General features: G+C 40.3%; 2 protein-coding genes across 3 annotated transcripts in view; both read right to left on the bottom strand.

Moving 5' to 3' along the window:
• The window catches only part of cobll1b (cordon-bleu WH2 repeat protein-like 1b), a 35,046-nt gene extending 26,532 nt beyond the window's left edge, over positions 1-8,514 (bottom strand). The window contains exons 1-2 of one of the 2 annotated variants that reach the window (XM_029685542.2): positions 8,380-8,514; positions 7,459-7,542 (exon numbers count right to left, since the gene is read on the bottom strand). In XM_029685542.2, coding sequence (XP_029541402.1) covers positions 7,459-7,520 — 62 coding nt within the window. In that variant the 5' untranslated portion in view covers positions 7,521-7,542; positions 8,380-8,514. Of the gene's footprint in view, positions 1-7,458; positions 7,543-7,756; positions 8,190-8,379 lie in introns of those variants that run through there. The other variant, XM_029685473.1, reaches the window with a different exon arrangement.
• Positions 8,515-8,817: 303 nt separating this feature from the next.
• Positions 8,818-19,179, bottom strand: slc38a11 (solute carrier family 38 member 11). Its single transcript, XM_065025069.1, is given in 12 exon segments — positions 8,818-9,444; positions 11,442-11,445; positions 12,715-12,818; positions 12,863-12,894; positions 13,178-13,307; positions 13,412-13,479; positions 15,920-16,000; positions 16,094-16,199; positions 16,397-16,462; positions 18,252-18,377; positions 18,481-18,555; positions 19,149-19,179. Coding segments are annotated over 12 exon segments (984 nt in total). The 3' UTR covers positions 8,818-9,283.
• Positions 19,180-23,933: the final 4,754 nt, after the last annotated feature.

The following is a 23,933-nucleotide window of genomic DNA, read 5'->3' on the forward strand; positions in this document are numbered from 1 at the left end:
ACCTCAATTGGGCCGACCAACCAGTGCTCCCGCACATTGGCTAACCGGGCTATCTGCATTGTGTCCCGCCACCCACCACCCCCTCCTTTACGCTACTGCTACTCTCTGTTCATCATATATGCATAGTCACTTTAACCATATCTACATGTACATACTACCTCAAATAGCCTGACTAACCGGTGTCTGTATGTAGCCTCGCTACTTTTATAGCCTCGCTACTTTTATAGCCTCACTACTGTATATAGCCTGTCTTTTTACTGTTGTTTTATTTATTTACTTACCTATTGTTCACCTAACACCTTTTTTGCACTATTGGTTAGTCTGTAAGTAAGCATTTCACTGTAACTATTCGGTTGTATTCGGCGCACGTGACAAATAAACTTTGATTTGATTTGCTATGAAACTTTGAGCTCAGGTGCATCCTGTTTCCATTGATCATCCCTGAGATGTTTCTACAACTTAATTGGAGTCCACCTGTGGTGGAACTGAAAATAGCTGTGCAGCAACACTCCCCATCCAACCTGACAGAGCTTGAGAGAAACTGCCCAAATACAGGTGTGCCAAGCTTTTAGGGTCATATCCAAGAAGACTCGAAAGGTGCTTCAACAAAGTACTGAGTAAAGGTTCTGAATAATTATGATTATATTATAATTATATTATGTGATGTTTAAAAAAATAATAATTATACACTTGCAAAACAATCTTGAAACCTTTTTTTATTTTTTTTCATGATGGGGTATTGTGCATAGATTGATAAGGGGGAAAACACCATTTAAAATCAATTTTAGAATAAGGCTGTAATGTAACAATGTAGAAAAAGTAAAAGGGGTCTGAATATTTTCTGAATGCACTGTAAACCCATCAAATACACATAACGCTTCAGCTGCCTACACTCCTAGAAAAGAAAGTGCCATCTAGAACCTAAAAAGGTTTTTTTCGCCTGTCCCCATAGGAGAACCCTTTTTGGTTCATGGCATAACCTTTTGGGGTTCCATTTAGGACCATTGTCAATAAGGGTTCTACATGGGACCCAAGAGTTCTTCCTGGAACCAAACACGGTTTTATCTGGTCCCAAAAAGGGGGCTCCTATGGGGATAGTCGAAGAACTCTTTTGGAACCCTTTTTGGAACCCTTTTTTCTAAGAGTGTATATAAAACGTGTACGCTACTGAAAAAGAGGAACAAGTTTGTCCTTTCTGTGAGGTCAACATTTACATAAAAATGCAGGAGAAGAGAGCGCTTTTCCGCTTCGAGTCATAATTATAATATATATAATCAGACTGCATTCATTCTTTTATGAGACAATGCTGTATTGTCTATACAGGAGTGTTTATAAAAGAAGCATTAGCCTGTTGCTCTGCGGTCTCCCCTGATGCTCATCACATGCACTGGAGCTTTACAAAATGTCAAAGGCCCAAGAGGGAACGTTAACTACGATCTTGCTTTGTGATTACAGTTTTCCATGTAAAAGACACAGAGGAAATCCAAAAATAAAATGACACATGGGCCACAGTGCCATAAACTAGCATTCGTTATGAAAGATACATATTTCTCACATTTGTAACCATCAGGTTAACGGCTGCGAAATGTCTGCTTTCTGTGACATATTCAATATTCCGAATGAACAACTGGTAAATGATAATGTGCGCGAGAATAGCGCCATCTAGAGATTTGCTTCACATACTTTTATTCAACCCCTGTCCTATTTTTCTCTGACCTTTTTAACACAAAAGGCTCTGTTATGAAGGTGGATGGAAGGTGGAAGAGTACACAACAGAGACAAAGCACGGGCCAAGACTTCATACACACTATTGACCATTGGTATTGTCCAGGCACTATGACGCCATTTGCACAGAGCTATTGCGTGGAATCTGTGTCGAATACGTGCTCTCTCTGGTAATAAAACCGAACACATAAATTCCTGCAATAGCCAAGCCTACCAATTCATTTGGCGAAATTTTAACATATAGTTGACTGATTTTGTATACTAACCCAGTACAACTCCAGGAATAAGCGCTCATTGGTATTTACGGTCAGTGCGTTGGCTTCAACTGCACAACAAAGACAACCCATTATTCCCTGTTCTCTGGATGATGGCCACTGTCTGTTTTAGCTCTCTGAGGCATAAAGCATCCCATCCACAAGACATAAAAGCCTCTGTATTCCCAAGACCTGACGGGCTTAGCAAACACAAGCTTGTCTTAAGGTCTCAATTACATTTTTTGTTAGAAGAAGTTTTCATTTTCCCACTGGCCAAATTCAGTGATTTTGCCTCTCCTTTACATTTAATGCTGTTGCTATGAGTGGTGTGGGTGGCCTCTGGAATGCCACTGACCTCTTCACTGAAACTACAAACAACAAGGCCTGTGTGATATCTGTATCTACTCTATTGAATCTGTCAAACAGTATTGTAATGTGATGAACAACATGGGACAAATGTATAGGCCTAATAATAATAATAATCGCACAAATGCTGTATCAAACGCAGTATATACTATTCTGTATTGAAAATGTATTTCGAAATGTGTTCATTTTCATGTAAGTTCATCACATTTAGTGAGGGACTGACACCTGCTGTCCTCTATTGGCTTTCAGAGTTTTGTGACCGTGTTTTGTGTTTAATTTGTAACCTACAGTAGTTCCTGGCCCAATTGGAAACTCTTTTCCTGGCCGAACAGAGGCTTTTACCCCTCAGGAAAGTTTCAAGGGGAAAATGTTGCAAATGCTAGAACTCTGAGGGTTTTTGTCTATGCTATCATAACCTTACATTAGTAACTATATTACCCTTTAATGCATCCAGTGAAGATCTCATTTGCCAAGGTCTAGACTTATAACACTTCTGTTTGTAGAGGCTCAACTATTTGGATGTTTCTATTTTAGGTCTTCTGTTCTGAGTTGAAACTTTGCAGGAGTATAAAAGGATTGGGGCTCTGCAAATATTTGGACAATTAATTCAGCTCACAGTAGCACTAATCAAAGTGGTTTGAAATGGCAAATTCCGATTTGAAATTGCAGTACTAGTTTCACAAGTTCCTCTCCTCACAGCGAACACGTTAGCCTCGAAGACCTATAACTTCTAGCATGGAAAACATGGGTGTGCAGTAGCTCGTTATAAGGGCGTACTGCTGTCAGTATGCTAAATTCTGGCGGTATAACACAAAATATGGTTATAGGGCAGTAACTTTGACCCCAAAGATTTCAGCTTGCAGCTATATTTTCCTAATATTGATATGTTGTAGAATTCAGCCCATCCCTCTCGCCATAGCTTTCAACCACTTTGATTAGTGCTACTGTGAGCTTAATTAATTGTCCAAAATATTTGCAGAGACCCAATCCATTTATACTCCTGCAAAGTTTCAACTCAGAACAGAAGACCTAAAATAGAAACGTCCAAATAGTTGAGCCTCTACAATGTGCGACAGTGTTCTCATTTGCCAGGGTCGAGACTTACGATATCTTCAGTGGATGCAGTTAAATGGGAATAAAGCTACTGAATTCAAATGCAGCTGTGCCCTTGGACTGCTAAAGTGTCTGGAAACAGCTGCGGGGATTCACAATACCTATACCAATTCCACGCTCGGCTCCACTCCGAGGGAAGCCTGCAATGTGAGATCATGAAAAAAAAGGTGTCTCTCATTATCAGCACGGGCTTCACATAGCTGGGAGGATAGGGAGAGGAATGTCACCAAGAAAAACACTCAGCTGTCATGGAGGAAAATCTATAAACCATCCATCCTCCTTCTGCACTCCTTTCCTGGACAGATGTAGGATCTTTGCTACAGCAGTTTGCTACAACAGGAAAACAATTCTGCAGCAACAGGAAGTGTGAAATACTATGTGCATTATAACTAATGGACATTTTTGTAGGGGCGGATACATTTTTTGAAAAGGAAAACTCAACTTTGAAATGTCCGAATGGAAATTAAAATGTCAGAAGCCTTTTTACACTACAAGTTTGACATTTCCTGCATTTCAGGAAAGTTCTCCTGCAACAGGGTGATACAAATCAAGATCCTACATTTGGATAGGCCTGTACAGCCTTCAGAGAGTGTTCACACCCCTAGACTTTCTCCACATTTTGATGTGTTACAAAGTGGGATTAAAATGGATTTATCACTTTTTTGTCAAAATACTATTTCATGTCAAAGTGGAATAAATGTTGGATTTATTATTGTAATTAATGGATAAAAATAAAACACTAATATATCTTGATTAGATAAGTATTCAACCCCCTGGGTCAATACATGTTAGGATCACCTTTGGCAGCGATTACAGCTGTGTCTTTCTGGGTAAGTCTAAGAGCTTTGCACACCTGGATTGTACAGTATTTGTACAATACAATATATATATATATATATATATATATATATATATATATATATATATATATATATTTATTGTCATGCTCTGTCACATTGGTTGTTGATCATTGCTTGACAGTCATTAAGTCTTGCCATAGATGTTTATACAGATTTAAGTCAAAACTGTAACTCGGCTCCTCAGGAACCTTCAATTTTGTGCATACTCTAGTGCATATTTGGCCTTGTGTTTTAGGTTATTGTCCTGCTGAAAGGTGAATTTGTCTTGCAGTGTCTGGTGGAAAGCAGACTGAACCAGGTTTTCCTGTGCTTAGCTCTATTCCATTTATTTTTATCCCCCAAAAAAAACACCCCAGTCCTTGTTGATGACAGGCATACATATAACATTATGCAGCCAACACTGTTCTAGAAAATATGAAGTGGTACTCAGTGAGGTGTTGTGTTGGATTTGCCCCAAACATAATGCTTTGTATTCAGGACAAAAAGTTAAACTTCTTTGCCACATTTTTTGAAGTATTCACTTGGTGCCTTATTGCATATTCTGGAATATTTGTTTTTTGTACAGCCTTAATACTTTTCGCTCTGTCATTTAGGTTAGTATTGTGGATTAACTACAATGTTGTTGATCCATCCTCAGTTCTCTCCTATCACAACCACTCAACTCTGTTTTAAAATCAACATGGGCCTCATTGTGAAATCCCTGAGTGTTTTCCTTCCGCTACGGCAACTGATTTAGGAAGGGTGCCTGTATCTTCGTAGTGACTAGATGTATTGATACACCATCCAAAGTGTAAAAATAATAACCGCATCATGCTCAAAGGGGATATTAAGTGTCTGCTTTCTTGTACCCATCTGCCAATAAGTGCCCTTCATAACAAACCATAGGAAAACCTCAGTGGTCTTTGTGGTTGAATCTCTGCTCGACTGAGGGACCTTACAGATAATTGTATGTGTGGGGTACAGAGATGGAGTAGTCATCTCTGTACCCCACTCTATGTGCAATAAACATTATTATTGCAAATAGAGGGAGTCCATGAAACCTAAGTGATTTGCTAAGCACATTTTTACTCCTGAACACATTTAGGCTCGTCATAACAAAAGAGTTGAATACTTATCGACTCGAGACATTTTAGCTTTTCATTTTGAATCCATTTCTAAACATTTCTAAAAACATAATTCCGCTGACATTTTGGGTTATCGGTGACGCAATATCTCAAATGAATCAATGAATTGAATTGAATTCGGGCTGTAACACAACACCACGTGGAAAAAGGGGTATGACTACTTCCTGAAGGCACTGCATGTGCCGCTCTACTCAGAAATGAAAGGTTGCCAAGCGAAGGATTTCAAAATGAGAGACCAGATGTCATTGCAAACAGATGCTGCGGTGGCAAAATGATGCTGTCTTTTAGCAGACATTAAGTCACTTTTCCAACGGCCAAAGCAGAACTAGACATACAATTATTTAGTTGAGTCTAATTTGGAAAATCCTCAAGTGAATATCACTGTGTTCATAGAGCTATGCATGTTTGTGTGCACTACAAACTGCCACCCTTGGACAAGGGCCTGTGTTTTGGAAGGGTCTGTAGCAGGATAACAAATGTAGCATGGCGTGAAGGGCCACATGATGTCTCCACAAGTCATTGCACTTGAAAAGCGGGGTGAATTTTCAGAAGCAGTTGTGGCTCAAAGTATGAGAAGCCACAAATAAAACCGGCACACATGTATTCCCCCCCCCCCCCCCAACACAACAGCTCATGGAGAGTGGCTTTCATTTCCAAATAACAGACAAACCACAGACTGAATTGGGTAGTCTGCTACTCTAGAAAGCCAGAGATGGGCTCTGCTACCAAATTACACAATTCTACAATGACATATCAAAAGGGTCATGCTGAAACTACAGCACTTGATCCAATAGATTACTGTGTGGTTATGTGGAGTTCGTGATAAGCACCTATCCCAAAAAATACCACTGGTGGTAAAACAAAAATTATCCATGAGGAGAGGTCTAAACGTGTATTTTGCCTAATATTGAATATCAAATAAACAAGAGTCAACGAGGAGCTCTTTAAAAGTGTTATGACTGCGACCGTGTGGAATTTCCCATTTATTTGGTTCAAGACCGTTTGCTTGAAGGTGATGTCAGCTGACCGTATTCCAGTTGGTCGGAGGCATTTGCTCTTAAAAAAACTTGGGAGTGAGTTTTCCAAAGTTCTTTGCAAGTTTTTTTTTTTAGAAAGTCACTGCTCACTCCCTTGGCATGCAACGCAGGCCTGCAGATTTATTGTGATTTTAATTAGGAATGAGATGCAGAATTTAAGGGTTTAATAGCAATCCATGTGAAGTTTCCATTTCTCCACAGATGTGGAGTTTTCCATATTGAGACTGAAATATGAGGATATATCTATGAGATCATCCCATCCATACAATTATTGACCAAAAGACTTCAGAATATAAATAAATAACCAGATGTTGATTATAATGCACATGAGATGCACACTGGTTTTTCCTCCAAAATGCTTCCCATGACCCCAACATGTGGTCAAGGCAATTTCTCAGAACAACTCAGAAGGCAGGAAATGAGTGGAGTTCAAAGGTTACTGAAATGTCTGCAACAACTGTTACTTCAGTTACTGACTACATTTACTCAATCTAGCCGATATAACCCCTCTGGTTGTGGACTATTAAATGAGTCAAACCCTTTGTCTTAGACATGCAATTATGTCATTCAATTGCAATTTGCTTGCAACATGTGTCTAGAAAATGTATTGCAACATTGTCTTTGTGTGCATGGGGGGGGGGGGGTAGATAATGGCAATGAAGGGATGGAATCCCAGTGAAGCTTTGTAAAAGGTTTGAACTGAATAAGGGTTTGGAATGACATAAGACACCATGGGCTACAAAAGTCCCATATTTTCCAACTGATGTCATCAAGAATTCCACCATAAATGATCTAATATACACGATTTTTAAGTGTCATAATCAATCTAAGCATTTTAAAACACCTCCAAGTAATGGTTACAATTCTATCCTGAAGTGAACAATAATGTAGTAGACTACAGCTAAGAAAAACTGACAGCTGACAGTTCTCACACAGGAACCCTCTGACCTAGTACCCATAATGAATCCACATACTGTACCTAGAGCCAGAGAGTCGTCGTCGAGTTCCTTGGGACCCATTTTCTTCCATGTCTAGCTGCATATGTTTAACTAAATCCCTGGGACTAATGAAAGGCAAGAAAAACACACAATTATTCATATTTCATAACCAAAAAATGCACAGATTTACATCTAGAGCTGTCCCAAACGACCGAGTGCCTGCTGCGGATGGGCGAGCCCCTATTAACAATGAAGTCATAGTTTCGCCGGATAACTTTTGCCAGACTTACAAAGTGTTACAGACATTAAAGAACAATTTCATTAAGATCATTCTCTTACCATGAATGGCCCTGCCCCTCCGAGCAGCTGTCAACTTTCATCAGTCTTTATTAGGGATTCAAAAAATTACTTATACCGTACAAAATATACCGTAGACTTTTCATTCGTTCAGTGATCCATTAGGCTACTCTGCGTTCTTGTGAATTCTGGAACTCCCACTTTTACCTCCAACTCTTGGATCAAAACAACAGTCACTGCTCTGTTCCAATACGCCGCCAGCACAACCCAGTCTTTCCCGTTTAGCCAGCAGTCAACATATCAAAGTTGTGACACAATGCCACGGATGCCAAGTTCTCTGTCGAATGCACAGCAACTAAAAAATACAAATAAATCGGCGTCCAAACGTAGGCCTATGGGTACTGTAGATGCTTTGCACGAAGACGACTCAGCGTGCAAATAGCCTTTCGTGGGGCGTCGAATACCTTACTGCCCTAGTTTTCCTCCCAGCGGTGATTGATTTCATCTCTCCATCCCAGAAGGAATAGGCTACAAACGTTTCGCTTTTTTATTCATTTAAAGCAGCATTGGAAATATGTACACTGAGTGCTAAAAAAAACATTAAGAACAGCGGATAACCTGCTCTTTCCAAGGAAGACTGACCATGTAAAAGCTATGATACTTACTGATGTCGCTTCAATCAGTGTAGATTAAAGAAGGACGTTTAAGCCTTGGTAACGAGTGTGTATGTGTGCTATTCAGAGGGTGAACGGGAAAGACAAATTATTTAAGTGCATCAATATTTTGTTCACTAAGTCTATGTGAAACTTGATTGAAGGAGCCAATTCGTATGACTTTCATTGGTATTTTCAACATCTGAAGTGAACAATTCGCGTTTTTTCCCAACACTTTCTCTGGCTGCCAATGCTCTTGCTCAACTAAAAATGGTATCTGTCTCATCAACAAACAAAAAATTGTCACTCTAACAAAACAATTCGGAGTTAAGTTGATCTAATATTTTGTCATTTAGAAAAAGTTATATATACCATTAGGAGAGCCTAAAGATAAATAACCACTTGTTTAGAGATACACATTGTAATCAGTTTTTAATAAAGCAGTAACATTTAAGGTGATCCAATGCAAGTCAGTGGTACCTAAATTACCATATTTCAAATCATGCCCAAACCATCTACAAGTAACTTCATTGAGTTAGTTATTTTTTCGATACATGCTTTTCCCATGTTACCCCAGTACTTGGGAAAAACACCCCTTTTTAATCATTGAAGGGTGAATAATGACATTAAGGCAAGAAGACAATACTGTAGGTAGCCTAGTTTTCAAATGGAGCCTTTTTATGATCGTTTTATTCATGTTATAGCGACATCATGTGGTAGGTAAATACATGCACAATTCAAGGTGGAACTTCACTGTTTCACAATTTGATATACAAATTGATAAATGCATTGCGTATTGGCACATTATCACACAAACATCATAGTCAAATAGTAAATTGTGACACACACATTCATTGCAGAGTTCATAATACATTTTTCTGCAGTCTTACATGTTGTACCAGAGTAGGGAAATAAGTCACAACAATTCAAAGGACATCTGACTTACATTTAACACCAGAACAATACCCAGACAGTCGTAGGCCAAGGATAGCAATGTAAACACTGCAACTATAAGCAAGGTGACAGCCACATGGGCACGGTTGTTGAGAGACCCATTAAAAAAAACATTGGATATTACTGACAGACATAAGAGAGAATAAGGAACTGTTGTTCGTAGGTGATTTGCATTCAAACAAATGAACACTGAGCCTGAAGTTATGAAGTGCCATATTATCAGTAAAATCATACAGTGCATTCGCAAAGTATTCAGACCCGTTGACATTTTCAACATTTTGTTACGTTACAGCCTTATTCTAAAATTGATTTTCTCATCAATTTACACACATAACCCCATAATGACAAAGCAAACACAGTTGTTTTTTTGTGTAAATGTATATGAAAAAAATAACATTGAAATATAACATTTACATAAGTATTCAGACCATTTACTCAGTACTTTGTTGAAGAACCTTTGGCAGCGATTACAGCCTTGAGTGTTCTTCAGTATGACGCTACAATCTTGGCAGACCTATATTTGTGGACTTTCTTCCATTCTTCTCTGCAGATCCTCTCAAGCTCTGTCAGGTTGGATGTGGAGCACAGCTATTTTTAGGTCTCTCCAGGGATGTTAGATTGGGTTCAAATCCGGGCTCTGGCTGGGCCTCAAGCCATTCCCGTGTTGTCTTGGCTGTGTGCTTAGGGTCGTTGTCCTGTTGGAAGGTGAACCTTCGCCCCAGTCTGAGGTCCTGAGCGCTCTTGAACAGGTTTTCATCAAGGATATGACTTTGCTCCGTTCATCTTTCCCTCGATCCTGACTAGTCTCCCAGTCCCTGCCGCTGAAAAACATCCCCACGGCATGATGGTGCTACCACCATGCTTCACCGAAGCGATGGTGCCAGGTTTCCTGGCGTTCAGGCCAAAGAGTTCAATCTTGGTTCTCATAGTCTGAGAGGTCTTTAGGAGCCTTTTGGCAAACTCCAAGCAGGCTGTCATGTGCCTTTTACTGAGGAGTGGCTTCTGTCTGGCCTCTCTACCATAAAGGTCTGATTGGTGGAGTTCTGCAGAGATGGTTGTCCTTCTGGGAGGTTCTCCCATCTCCACAGAGGAACTCTGAAGCTCTGTCAGCCACTCTGTCAGCCACACAACAACAGCCACATTCAATGAGAAATGTTTTGGTAACTCTCTATGCATCAACACAATCCTGTCTCAGAGCTGACAATTCTTTAACCTCATGGCTTGGTTTTTGTTCTGACATGCACTGTCAACTGGTCAGGTGTGTGCCTCCCATGAATCCAATCACAGGCTCTTCATCTCAAAGATGATCAATGGAAACAGGATTGCTCAGTTTGGCTCATTGCGGGTCTGAATACTTATGGTTTTTGAATACTTATGTAAATAAGTTTTTTTGTGTATATATATATATATATATATATTTTTTTTTTTGCCAAATTTTAAAAACTTTTCTTTGCAAATGATTGATGAGTCTTTTAGAATAAGGTTCAAAATGTGGAAAGAGTCAAAATTGTCAATTGCATTTATCATTTAAGACTGATGGAGATGCACACTCAATTTCGAGTCACATTGTCTGAATACTTACGTGATATATTTTTTGTTACCTTTTTTTTAAACAATGCTGCAGAAATGTTTTGAATAAGGCTGTAACTAACAAAATCCCATTTTCAGATCTATGCATCAACACAATCCTGTCTCAGAGCTCTACGGACAATCTCCCCCACCATTTTAGACTCCTTTAACCTCATGGCTTGGTTTTTGTTCTGACATGCACTTTGTCAACTGTCCGAGACCAGAGAGGCCAACATTGGAATAATATTCAAATCTATTTTAAAAATATTAAATAAAAATGACAAAGTGTGTGATATGCAACCTCATGTCCAAACCGATGCTGACATGAGGGATGCGCCAGAAAATGAATCCACACTTTAATGACACTTTTATTTACATCAATATGTACTAAATGCCAGTCCTTTTTGACAATTATATAATGAAGGAAATGTACATTAATGTCTAAAGGCTTGATTCTGTCGACATAGGCTGCTCGAGGCACAGTTCACTCAGATCAAATGGTCACAAGACCAGAGAGTGGAGGACCATGCTTGTTGCGAACCGCACATCACCTTCCTTGAATCTGAGTGGAGGGGGTCAGCATTTTGAAACTATAGAGAACAAAAAGATAAATGCAACATGTAGAGTCTTGGTCCCATGTTTCATGAGCTGAAACAAAAGACACCAGAAATTGTCCATGCACACATAAAGCTGATTTCTCTCAAATTCTGTGCACAAATATGTTTACAACCCTGTTAGTGAGCATTTCTCCTTTGCCTAGATAATCCATCCACCTGACAGGTGTGGCATATCAAGAAGCTGATTAAAAAGCATGATCATTACACAGATGCACCTTGTGCTGGGGACAATTAAAGGCCATTCTAAAATGTGCTCTTTTGTCACACAACACAATGCCACAGATGTCTCAGGTTTTGAGGGAAAGTTCAATTGGTATGCTGACTGCAGGAATGTCCACTAGAGCTGTTGCCAGCTGTGAACCTCGACATCCAGCTTTTTCTCCTTCGGGATCGTTTGAGTAAGCCACCCAGACAGCTGATGAAACTGTGGGTTTGCACAATCAACAGCTTGATTAACTCTATGCGAAGGAGATGACTTGGTTTTGAGCCCTGGAGGGAATTATTTCATGAAGACATATTTGGTTGCAAATGTAATGTTGCAATATTTTTTGTGTCTTGCATCTCTACCATAAAGGCCTGATTGGTGGAGTGCTGCAGAGATGGTTGTCCTTCTGGAAGGTTATCCCATCTCCACAGATGAACTTTGGAGCTCTGTCAGAGAGACCATTGGGTACTTGGGCACCTCCCTAACCAGGGCCCTTTTCCCCCAATTGCTCAGTATGGACAGGCGGCCAGCTCTAGGAAGAGTCTTGGTGGTTCCAAACTTCTTCCATTTAAGAATGATGGTGGCCACAGTGTTCTTGGAGACCTTCATTGCTGCAGATCTGTACCTTGACACAATCCTGTCTTGGAGCTTTACGGGCAATTCCTTTGACCTCACGGATTGGTTTTTGCTCTGACATGCACTGTCAACTGTGGGACCTTATACAGACTGGTCTGTGCCTTTCCAAATCATGTCCAATCAAATTAATTTACCACAGGGGACTCAAGTTACAATAATATCTCATGGATGATCATTGGAAACGATGCACCTGAGCTCAATTTCAAGTCTCATAGCAAAGGGTCTGAATATTTATGTAAATATGTATTTTTTTGTATTATAATTTTTTTGCTCAATTTCTAAAAACCTGTCTTCGCTTTTTCATTATGGGGTATTGTATGTAGATTGATGAGGGGTTATGAATACTTTCAGAATGCACCATACCGCTCGAGTCACAAAACGCTCCAGAGGACAAGTTGTTATTATACTGATGCCAAGACAGAAGTAAACAAACATAGCCAGGTCATCGTTCCTGCAGTAGTTTTCAAAGAAAAAAGAGATAGTGGAGAGTGATTAGAGACATACCATGAGAGTGTTTTACCTTGCGTGTACCCAGTGAAGGTGCTGCTCTGGCCCCCCAATGGTGGAACAAACTCCCTCACGACGCCAGGACAGCGGAGTCAATCACCACCTTCCGGAGACACCTGAAACCCCACCTCTTTCAGGAATACCTAGGATAGGATAAAGTAATCCTTCTCACCCCCCTTAAAAGATTTAGATGCACTATTGTAAAGTGGCTGTTCCACTGGATGTCTTAAGGTGAACGCACCAATTTGTAAGTCGCTCTGGATAAGAGCGTCTGCTAAATGACTTAAATGTAAATGTAAATGTAAATGTAAGGTAGCATAGCCAGTCGCAAACAGCAAACAGAACACTGACAATCAGAGAAGAACCAACAGAAGTGAGTGACACGAGACCAAGACTTGGTTCTTCCAGAGAGCCATAGATCATAAAGCTGTTGTGATAGTCCAAAGCTACATTTTTGTGTCGTTGTTTTGTGTGGATTTCTGCTATTATGAAACTTGATTGGCATTATCATACAATATGAAGCTGTACACACATAGGCTATATTAGAAGAGAACTCAAAAGACAACACCAACAGCCTAAATTGCATTCCATCGTGTAAATACTCATGCATTCAGTGTCGGGGGACTATGGACACAGAGTAATTGGATTAACATTTTGGCCTTATTTCTATTAAGTATTGGGTGACTGTAATTCATATTCCATTCACCCAACCCAATGTAATATTGATACATTTAGGCTACTACATGATACTCCAATTTTCCCTGTACCCATCATGAGGTTACTACAACCTAGCCTATGAATGAACGTTTCAACGTAGCTGCACAGGTCGAGAGGAATTTGAGTAATCAAGGTGACAGAAAGACAGACTTCACTCATGCATACCCTCGTAAAACTGACCATCCTACCGATCCTCGACTTCGGCGATGTCATTTACAAAATAGCCTCCAATACCCTACTCAATCAATTGGATGCAGTCTATCACAGTGCCATCCGTTTTGTCACCAAAGCCCCATATACTACCCACCACAGCGACCTGTACCCTCTCGTTGGCTGGTCCTCGCTTCATACTTGTCGCCAAACCCACTGGCTCCAGGTCATCTACAAGACCCTGCTAGGTAAAGTCCCCCCTTATCTCAGCTCGCTGGTCACCATAGCAGCACCCACCTGTAGCACGAGCTCCAGCAGGTATATCTCTCTGGTCACCCCCAAAACCAATTCTTCCTTTGGCCGCCTCTCCTTCCAGTTCTCTGCTGCCAATGACTGGAACTACTACAAAAATCTCTGAAACTGGAAACACTTGTCTCCCTCACTAGCTTTAAGCACCAACTGTCAGAGCAGCTCACAGGTTACTGTACCTGTACATAGCCCATCTATAATTTAGCCCAAACAACTACCTCTTCCCCTACTGTATTTATTTATTTAATTATTTTGCACCTTTGCACCACATTATTTATATTTCTACTTCGCACATTCTTCCACTGCAAATCTACCATTCAGTGTTTTACTTGCTATATTGTATTTACTTCGCCACCATGGCCTTTTTTTGCCTTTACCTCCCTTATCTCACCTCATTTGCTCGCATTGTATATAGACTTATTTTTCTACTGTATTAACTGTTTGTTGTATGTGTCGAACTGCTTTGCTTTATCTTGGCCAGGTCGCAATTGTAAATGAGAACTTGTTCGTAACTTGCCTACCTGGTTAAATAAATATGAAATAAAATAAATAAATAAAAACAGTGACACATTTAATACCGCCTTGCACACTCTTGCCTGCATCTAGCTGGTCTAGGGTGTAATCATTAGTCTAACAGCTGCAAATGAGAGCTTCTATTGGGCAAATTCAGGTATGTTTTTCCCCATTTTGTTCCGTTTGCTTCTGTTGAAGAAACATTTTTCAACGAAATCAGCAGAATTATTACACGCGAACACAGTTCACTTTCATTACAGCCACATAAAAGCAGCATGCTCGCTTTGCTCGTTGTATACAGTATATAATTCCTTCTCACAGCTATCTATGGCTACGTGCTCTCCTCCTCTCCACTTTCCCTTCACTTGTGGACTTCAATGCAAAACACATCAGCTGTCTGTGGCCAGGTGAAAAAACCTTTCCAAGCCAAACCTCCATATCATGACCGCTAACCGCTACACACAGCCTACATCATTGCCACGTCATAGTCAACAGAGCTACTAGAACTAACGCATTAGTAAACCCGCTACAATCATGCAGTACAGTGTACAGTCAGAAAGCAGCTTAGCAGTTACACCGGCGGCCCCCGGCGGCAATACATTTATAAAACCAAAAGCTTACCTTGACATGGAGGACTTACAGTGTTGGATCGTCATAGACAGCTAGCTAATATGGCATCCCTCGTTGTTTGAGCAGGGTGTTTGAGTAGTCTAAACTAGCTAGCTAAGTGAAAGTGAAAGTAAAAAATAAAATACAACCAAATATCTCTCTCTCTCTCTCTCTCTCTCTCTCACATCTCCTTAATTTTTGAACAAATTAATTTGTTTAAAATTGTTCAACTACTGTCTTTCTCTCACTTTGAGTCAGCTATTCAACATTTTTACGCTCTGCAGTTCTAGCTATTTGTAGCTTATGCTTTCAGTACTAGATTCATTCACTGATTCTTTGACTGGGTGGACAACATGTCAGTTCATGCTGCAAGAGTTCTGATAGGTTGGAAGACATCCTCCGGAAGTTGTCATAATTACTGTGTAAGTCTATGGAAGGGGGTGAGAACCATGAGCCTCCTAAGTTTTGTATTGAAGTCAATGTATCCAGAGAAGGACAGAAGCTAGCTGTCCTCTGGCTACACCATGGTGCTACCCTACAGAATGCTGTTGAGGTTACTGTAGACCTTCATTGCAAAACAGTGTGTTTTAATCACATTTTTGGTTAAAGTCGATATATTTAGTATGGTTTTATCTAAAAAGGATAACTTTTTAAATGTTTCACTATTTACATTTTTATGAAATTCACTGAGGATGGCCCTCCCCTTCCTCCTTTGAGGAGCCTCCACTGGTGTGAGGGAATAGATTTTGACAGTGTTATTATATACATCTATGGTCCTAGGGTAGCTGTTCTGATGATAACAGGGATAAGGATCAAAAGAGTCAACACCAGGGACAGTAAGGACACCAGGAATCACATAGACAGGTGCTTTAGCTCAGAAATGGAAGAATGAGTCATTGACTCCTTAAATCAATGTAACAATATGTGATTAAGTCTTACATTTCCCAGCTTCGATGTATTCAGGAAAAGAGACAGAGGAAGCGTGAACAGAATGGTGGATACTGAGATGACAAAATGTCTCACTGCAAGTGCGTGGCCCGGCCCAACTGCAAATAGCATTTATGAAAAATATGAATAAGCAACATACAATAACAAATGTGGTCTTTCTGTTTTGTGCTTAATTTAGCAAAACTTTGACCTATTTTTTGACTGTCACTCCATTAGCATATCAATGCACATCGCTAAGTTGTGGCTTGATATTGTTCAGATATATTACATTAAAGTAAAATATGCCATATTATACCTCCAGGTAGTCTGTGAAATACTTTGGTCAATGTGTCACCAGCTATGATGTTGTAGCTGATCATAGCTGGGGAAGAAACATACAGTTGAAGTCAGAAATGTACATACATTTAGGTTGGAGTTATTAAAACTCGTTTTTCAACCACTCCACAAATTTCTTGTTAACTAACTATAGTTTTGGCAAGTCGGTTAGGACATCTACTTTGTGCATGACACAAGTAATTTTTCCAACAATTGTTTACATACAGATTACTTCACTTAAAATTCACTGTATCACAATTCCAGTGGTCAGAAGTTTACATACACTAAGTTGACTGTGCCTTTAAACAGCTTGGAAAATTCCATAAAATTATGTCATGGCTTTAGAATCCTCTGATAGGCTAATTGACATAATTTGAGTCAATTGGAGGTGTACCTGTGAATGTATTTCAAGGCCTACCTTCAGACTCAGTGCCTCTTTGCCTGACATCATGGGAAAATAAAAAGAAATCAGCCAAGTCCTAAGAAAAGATTTGTAGACCTCCACAAGTCTGGTTCATTCTTGGGAGCAATTTCCAAACGCCTGAAGGTACCACGTTCATCTGTACAAACAATAGTATGCAAATATAAACACCATGGGGCCATGCAGCCATCATACCGCTCAGGAAGGAGACGCGTTCTGTCTCCTAGAGATGAACGTACTTTGGTGTGAAAGTGCAAATCAATCCCAGAACAACAGCAAAAGACCTTGTGAAGATGCTGGAGGAAACAGGTACAAAATTATATACATCCATAGTAAAACGATTCCAATATCGACATAACCTGAATGGCCGCTCAGCAAGGAAGAAGCCACTGCTCCAAAACTTCCATAAAAAAGACAGACTACGGTTTGCAACTGCACATGGGGATGAAGATTGTACTTTTTGGAGAAATGTCCGCTGGTCTGATGAAACAAAAATAGAATTGTTTGGCCATAATGGACATCGTTATGTTGGGAGGAAAAAGGGGGAGGCTTGCAAGAACACCATCCCAAACGTGAAGCACAGGGGTGGCAGCATCATGTTGTGGGGGTGCTTTGCTGCATGGAGGGACTGGTGCTCTTCACAAAATAGATGCCATCATGCGGAGAAACATTATGTGGATATATTGAAGCAACATCTCAAGACATCAGTTAAAGCAGTTAAAGCTTGGCTGCAAATGAGTCTTCCAAATGTACAATGACCCCAAACATACTTCCAAAGTTGTGGAAAAATGGCTTAAGGACAACAAAGTCAGTGTATTGGAGTGGCCATCACAAAGCCCTGACTTCAATCCTATAGAAAATTTGTGGGCAGAACTGAAAAAGTGTGTGTGAGCAAGGAAGCCTACAAACCTCATTCAGTTACACCAGCTCTGTCAGGAGGAATGGGCCAAGATTCACCCAACTTATTGTGGGAAGCTTGTGGAAGGCTTCCCAAAACATTTGACCCAAGTTAAACAATTTATAGGCAATGCTACCAAATACTAATTGAGTGTATGTAAACTTCGACCCACTGGGAATGTGATGAAAGAAATAAGACCTGAAATAAATCATTCTCTCTACTATTATTCTGACATTTCACATTCTTAAAATAAAGTGGTGATCCTAACTGACCTAAGACAGGGGATTTTTACTACGATTAAATGTCAGGAATAGTGAAAAACTGAGTTTAAATGTATTTGGCTAAGGTGTATGTAGACTTCAGACTTCAACTGTAGTTATGTTACAATCCAAGTCCTCCCATACTGTACCTGTCCTCCCATTCTGCACCTGAGATTTAAGACTGCTCAATCTCTTAAAACCTTGATTATAAGTATTTCTGATTTATTTTAAAATGTAATCTCTAATCAAGACTTACCAATATGAACTGCAAATAAAGACAGATGCAAAAATCTGGTGAAACCAAAAGTTCTACGTACAAGTGACTGGTAGCTTTTTGTCTCCGAAAGATTCCCTCCTTTTATCAACAAGATGATAAAGTAGTCTGCAGGGAATATAGAGAACACCTCAATGTTAGCTGTTGACTTAAATCCTGTGTATCATCAAAGGAGTTCATCACAATCGTCACCATACAGAACCTATAGTACCTGTAATAAATGTTGCCAAAACCAGGAGCAAAATGTCAAAGGGAAGGCCTTCCTGGTTCAAGGAGCATGGCAAACCTGAAAAAAAATGAGGTCATCCAACAAACAAGTAAGTAAGTAACATTTTACCAACGCATTCTCAATCTGGAGTGGTAAAATAACAAAGTGTTTTGGTGGGTAATTGTGAGAATCAATAAAGGTTAGGCTATTAGTATCGTAGCAAGTGAGCAGTCTACCTGTTGAGCATTCTGGTCTCCACTTTCCTGCATCGATGAATTCATTTTAATACAAGTGTTTCCATCAATTTATAAATTTGCTGTCCGCATCTCTGCCATGAAATCAATTTGCTTGGCAGAATGTGCAAAAATGTGCTGATCTGAGTCGGTGAAGTCTGCCCATGAAAAACGGTGGCAGCGATGGGTGTGTTCCAGATAGGTCTAGACAATTTCTGAACAGGCTTGTGTAAAGTACAACATCAGTATAGGCTACTACATTACATTACATTTACATTTAAGTCATTTAGCAGACGCTCTTATCTACTGACATGGTTCTTGAGATGTGAACTTACTTGGTCCTGTGTGGCTCGCCAGACTTGTGGCTTGCAACGTGAGAGTTGTCAGAGTTGTGGCTTGCAACGTGAGAGTTGTCAGAGTTGTGGGTTCAACTCCCACGGAGGACCAGTATGAAGATGTATGCACTCATGTATGTCGCTCTGGGTAAGAGCGTCTGCTAAATTACAGAAATGTAACCACAGGCCTGTACAGAATTGTGTAACTGGAATGAATCCAAACTATAAAATGGATTCGACACCAATAACCAGTCGAGTGAAATTGACTTTTAAACATTAGTATTCAAATTTATAGGCTAAGTCCTTTGGGCAGCTTTAGCTGACTGTTTTTAGAGGTTTGGTCATGTGTTGGTATCAATTGTTACATTATGAAAGAAATGTGTACTATACATCCTCCACTGTGTGATCAAGTCAGGCGAGGAAATTTAGGTCAGACTTGTTTTGCTTTTTACTCAGAAAGAAAATCAAATGCGGTAGAGAAACAAAGCAGAAACACAAAATTAACCGCAAGAAAAACTGTTTGACTTCTGAAATTAAAGCTGTTCTGTCTGTGGTATCACCAACACAAATTTGGTTTGAAGTTTATGATAGCGTTTAATATGACACCACCATCCAATGTTGGCACAGGAAAACATTAAAGCCTGCTTTATGGTGCACTGAAGAAAAAAGGTTCTTCAGTCTAGAATATCATATCCTTTTTTCCCCATTTTCACCAAAAATAACATACCCAAATGTAACTGCTTGTAGCTCAGGACCTGAAGCAATGATATGCATATTCTTGATACCATTTGAAAGGAAACACGTTGAAGTTTGTGGAAATGTGAAATTAATGTAGGAGAATATATCAGATTAGATCTAGTAAAAGTTAAAACAAACAAATAAACATGTTTTTTTTCATCATCTTTGAGATGCAAGAGAAAGGCCATACTTTCAGATAGGAGTCTAGTTGTAATTTACATTTTGGCCACCAGATGGCAGCAGTGTGTGTGCAAAGTTTCAGACTGATCCAGTGAAGAATTATATTACTGCACAATATTTTGTGTCAAGTCTGCCATGAGTTTGCCCAAATGTGCAATTGATACATTTTAAAATACATAACTATAGAGAACACTCCCGGGAATGTCATACATGATGGATCATTAGCTTATACACTCTGTCAATCACCATATCCTTATCGGCAGACTCTGTAGCCTCGGTTTTTCGGATGACTGCTTTCCCTGGTTCACCAATTACTTTGCAGACAGAGTTCAGTGTGTCAAATCGGAGGGCATGCTGTCCGGTCCTCTGGCAGTCTCTATGGGGGTGCCACAGGGTTAAATTCTCGGGCCGACTCTTTTCTCTGTATATATCAATGATGTTGCTCTTGCTGCGGGCGATTCCCTGATCCACCTCTACGCAGACGACACCATTCTATATACTTTCGGCCCGTCATTGGACACTGTGCTATCTAACCTCCAAACGAGCTTCAATGCCATACAACACTCCTTCCGTGGCCTCCAACTGCTCTTAAACGCTAGTAAAACCAAATGCATGCTTTTCAACCGATCGCTGCCTGCACCCGCATGCCCGACTAGCATCACCACCCTGGATGGTTCCGACCTTGAATATGTGGACATCTATAAGTACCTAGGTGTCTGGCTAGACTGCAAACTCTCCTTCCAGACTCATATCAAACATCTCCAATCGAAAATCAAATCAAGAGTCGGCTTTCACTTCATTTCACTCAAAGCCTCCTTCACTCACGCCGCCAAGCTTACCCTAGTAAAACTGACTATCCTACCGATCCTCGACTTTGGCGATGTCATCTACAAAATGGCTTCCAACACTCTACTCAGCAAACTGGATGCAGTCTATCACAGTGCCATCCATTTTGTCACTAAAGCACCTTATACCACCCACCACTGCGACTTGTATGCTCTAGTCGGCTGGCCCTCGCTACATATTCGTCGCCAGACCCACTGGCTCCAGGTCATCTACAAGTCCATGCTAGGTAAAGCTCCGCCTTATCTCAGTTCACTGGTCACGATGGCAACACCCATCCGTAGCACGCACTCCAGCAGGTGTATCTCACTGATCATCCCTAAAGCCAACACCTCATTTGGCCACCTTTCGTTCCAGTACTCTGCTGCCTGTGACTGGAACGAATTGCAAAAATCGCTGAAGTTGGAGACTTTTATCTCCCTCACCAACTTCAAACATCAGCTATCTGAGCAGCTAACCGATCGCTGCAGCTGTACATAGTCTATTGGTAAATAGCCCACCCATTTTCACCTACCTCATCCCCATACTGTTTTTATTTATTTACTTTTCTGCTCTTTTGCACACCAATATCTTTACCTGTACATGACCATCTGATCATTTATCACTCTGCAAAATTGTAATTATTCGCCTACCTCCTCATGCCTTTTGCACACATTGTATATAGACTCCCCCCTTTTTTTCTACTGTGTTATTGACTTGTTAATTGTTTACTCCATGTGTAACTCTGTGTTGTCTGTTCACACTGCTATGCTTAAGGTTCCGTTTAGAACTCTTGACCAATAAAGAACATTTGAGTTAAGTGTGGGGTTCTTATTAAGGTGGCATTTACAGTTCTTCAGAATTCTAAAAGTTTGAAATGTATGGAAGCCTGCCGATGTGTCCCTTTCATAGCATGACAATAAAATGAAGGCCACTCATAGATATGTTTGCAAATTGTTGCTATAATAAAATCTGTGGGTTAGGTCTTGCCATTATATGGTGCCTTCAGAAAGTATTCACAACCCTTTACATTTCCCCCATTTTGTTGTGTTACAAAGTGGGATTAAAAGTGTGTCATTTTTTTAATCAACAATCTACACAAAATACTGTCAATGTAAAATAAAAAAATCTAACATTTGTAAAAAAAAAATATATAATAATAATGAAAAAACACTAATATATATTGATTGTAAATGACTTAAATGTTGATTAAATATTCAACCCCCTGAGTCAATACATGTTAGAATCACCTCTGGCAGCGATTACAATTGTGAGTCTCTAAGAGTTTGTCACATTTTATTTTATTTTTTATTCTACAAGCTCTGTAAAGGTAGTTATTGATCATTGCTAGACAGCCATTTGCAAAACAATTCCAAGCCAATTTATGTCAAGACTGTAACTAGGCCACTCAGGAACATGAAAAGTAATCTTGCTCAGTCCCCTCCTGCATCCCATGTTCACTCATGACTGCATGGCCAGGCACAACTCCAACACCATCATTAAGTTTGCCGACAACACAACGGGGGTAGGCCTGATCACCAACAACGATAAGACAGCCTACAAGGAGGAGTCCTGGCCATGTGGTGCCAGGATAACAACCTCTCCCTCAACATGATCAAGACAAATGGGATGATTGTGGACTACAGGAAAAGGAGGACCGAGCACGCCCCCATTCTCATCGACGGGGCTGTAATGGAGCAGGTTGAGAGCTTCAAGTACCTTGGTGCCCATGTAACAGTATAACTTTAGACCGTCCCCTCGCCCATACCCGGGCGCGAACCAGGGACCCTCTGCACACATCAACAACAGTCACCCACGAAGCATCGTTACCCATCGCTCCACAAAAGCCGTGGCCCTTGCAGAGCAAGGGGAACTACTACTTCAAGGTCTCAGAGCAAGTGACGTCACCGATTGAAACACTATTTAGTGTGCACGTTAACTAAGCTAGCGTTTCACATCCGTTACACCCACATCACCAACAAACTATCATGGTCCAAACACACCAAGACAGTCATGAAGAGGGCACGACAAAGCCTATTCCCCCTCAGAAGACTGAAAAGATTTGACATGGGTCCTCAGATCCTCAAAAAGTACTACAGCTGCAGCATTGAGAGCATCTTGATGGGTTGCATCACTGCCTGGTATGGCAACTGCTCGGCCTCCAACCGCAAGGCACTACAGACGGTGGTACGTATGGCCCAGTACTTCACTGGGGCCAAGCTTCCTGCCATCCAGGGCGTCTATACCAGGCACTGTCAGAGGAAGGCCCGAAAAATGGTCAAAGACTTCAGCCACCCTAGTCATAGATTGTTTTCTCTGCTACCGCACGGCCAGTGGTACCGGAGTGCCAAGTCTAGGTCCAAAAAGCTTCTTTAACAGCTTCTACCCCCAAGCCATAAGACTCCTGAACAGCTAATCAAATGGCTACCTAGACTATTTGCGTTGTCCCTAGCCCCTTTTTACACTGCTGCTACTCTGTGTATTATCTATGCATTGTCACTTTAACTCTACCTACATGTACATATTACCTCAATTACTTTGACTAACCTGTGCCCCCTGCACATTGACTCTGTACCGGTACCCTCTGTATATAGCCTCGCTACTGTTATTTTACTATTGCTCTTTAATGATTTGTTATTTATATTTTCATTTTTTACTTATCTGTTTTTTACTTAACATTTATTTTTCTTAAAACTGAATTGTTGGTTAACGGCTTGTAAGTAAGCATTTCACTGTAAGGTCTACGCCTGTTGATTTGATTTGGTTAGCGACTCCAGTGTATTTGGCCTTGTGTTTTAGGTTATTGTCCTGCTGAAAGGTGAATTTGTCTCCCAGTGTCTGTTGGAAAGCAGACTGAACCAGTTTTTCCTCTAGGATTTAGCCTGTGCTTAGCTCCATTCTGTTTATTTTCACCCTAAAAAAACTGTGTTGTGTCGGATTTGCCACAAACATAACGCTTTGTATTGAGGACATACAGTTCATTTCTTTGTTTTGCAGTTTTACTTTAGTGCCTTATTGCCAACATGATGCATGTTTTGGAATATTTGTATTCTGTACATGCCTCCTTTTCCCCCCACTGTCAATTAGGTTAGTATTGTGGAGTAACTACAATGTTGTTGATCCATCCTCAGTTTTCTCTTATCACAGC

Source organism: Oncorhynchus nerka, linkage group LG1 (genome assembly GCF_034236695.1).
Source record: "Oncorhynchus nerka isolate Pitt River linkage group LG1, Oner_Uvic_2.0, whole genome shotgun sequence".
Taxonomy (NCBI): Eukaryota; Metazoa; Chordata; class Actinopteri; order Salmoniformes; family Salmonidae; genus Oncorhynchus; species Oncorhynchus nerka.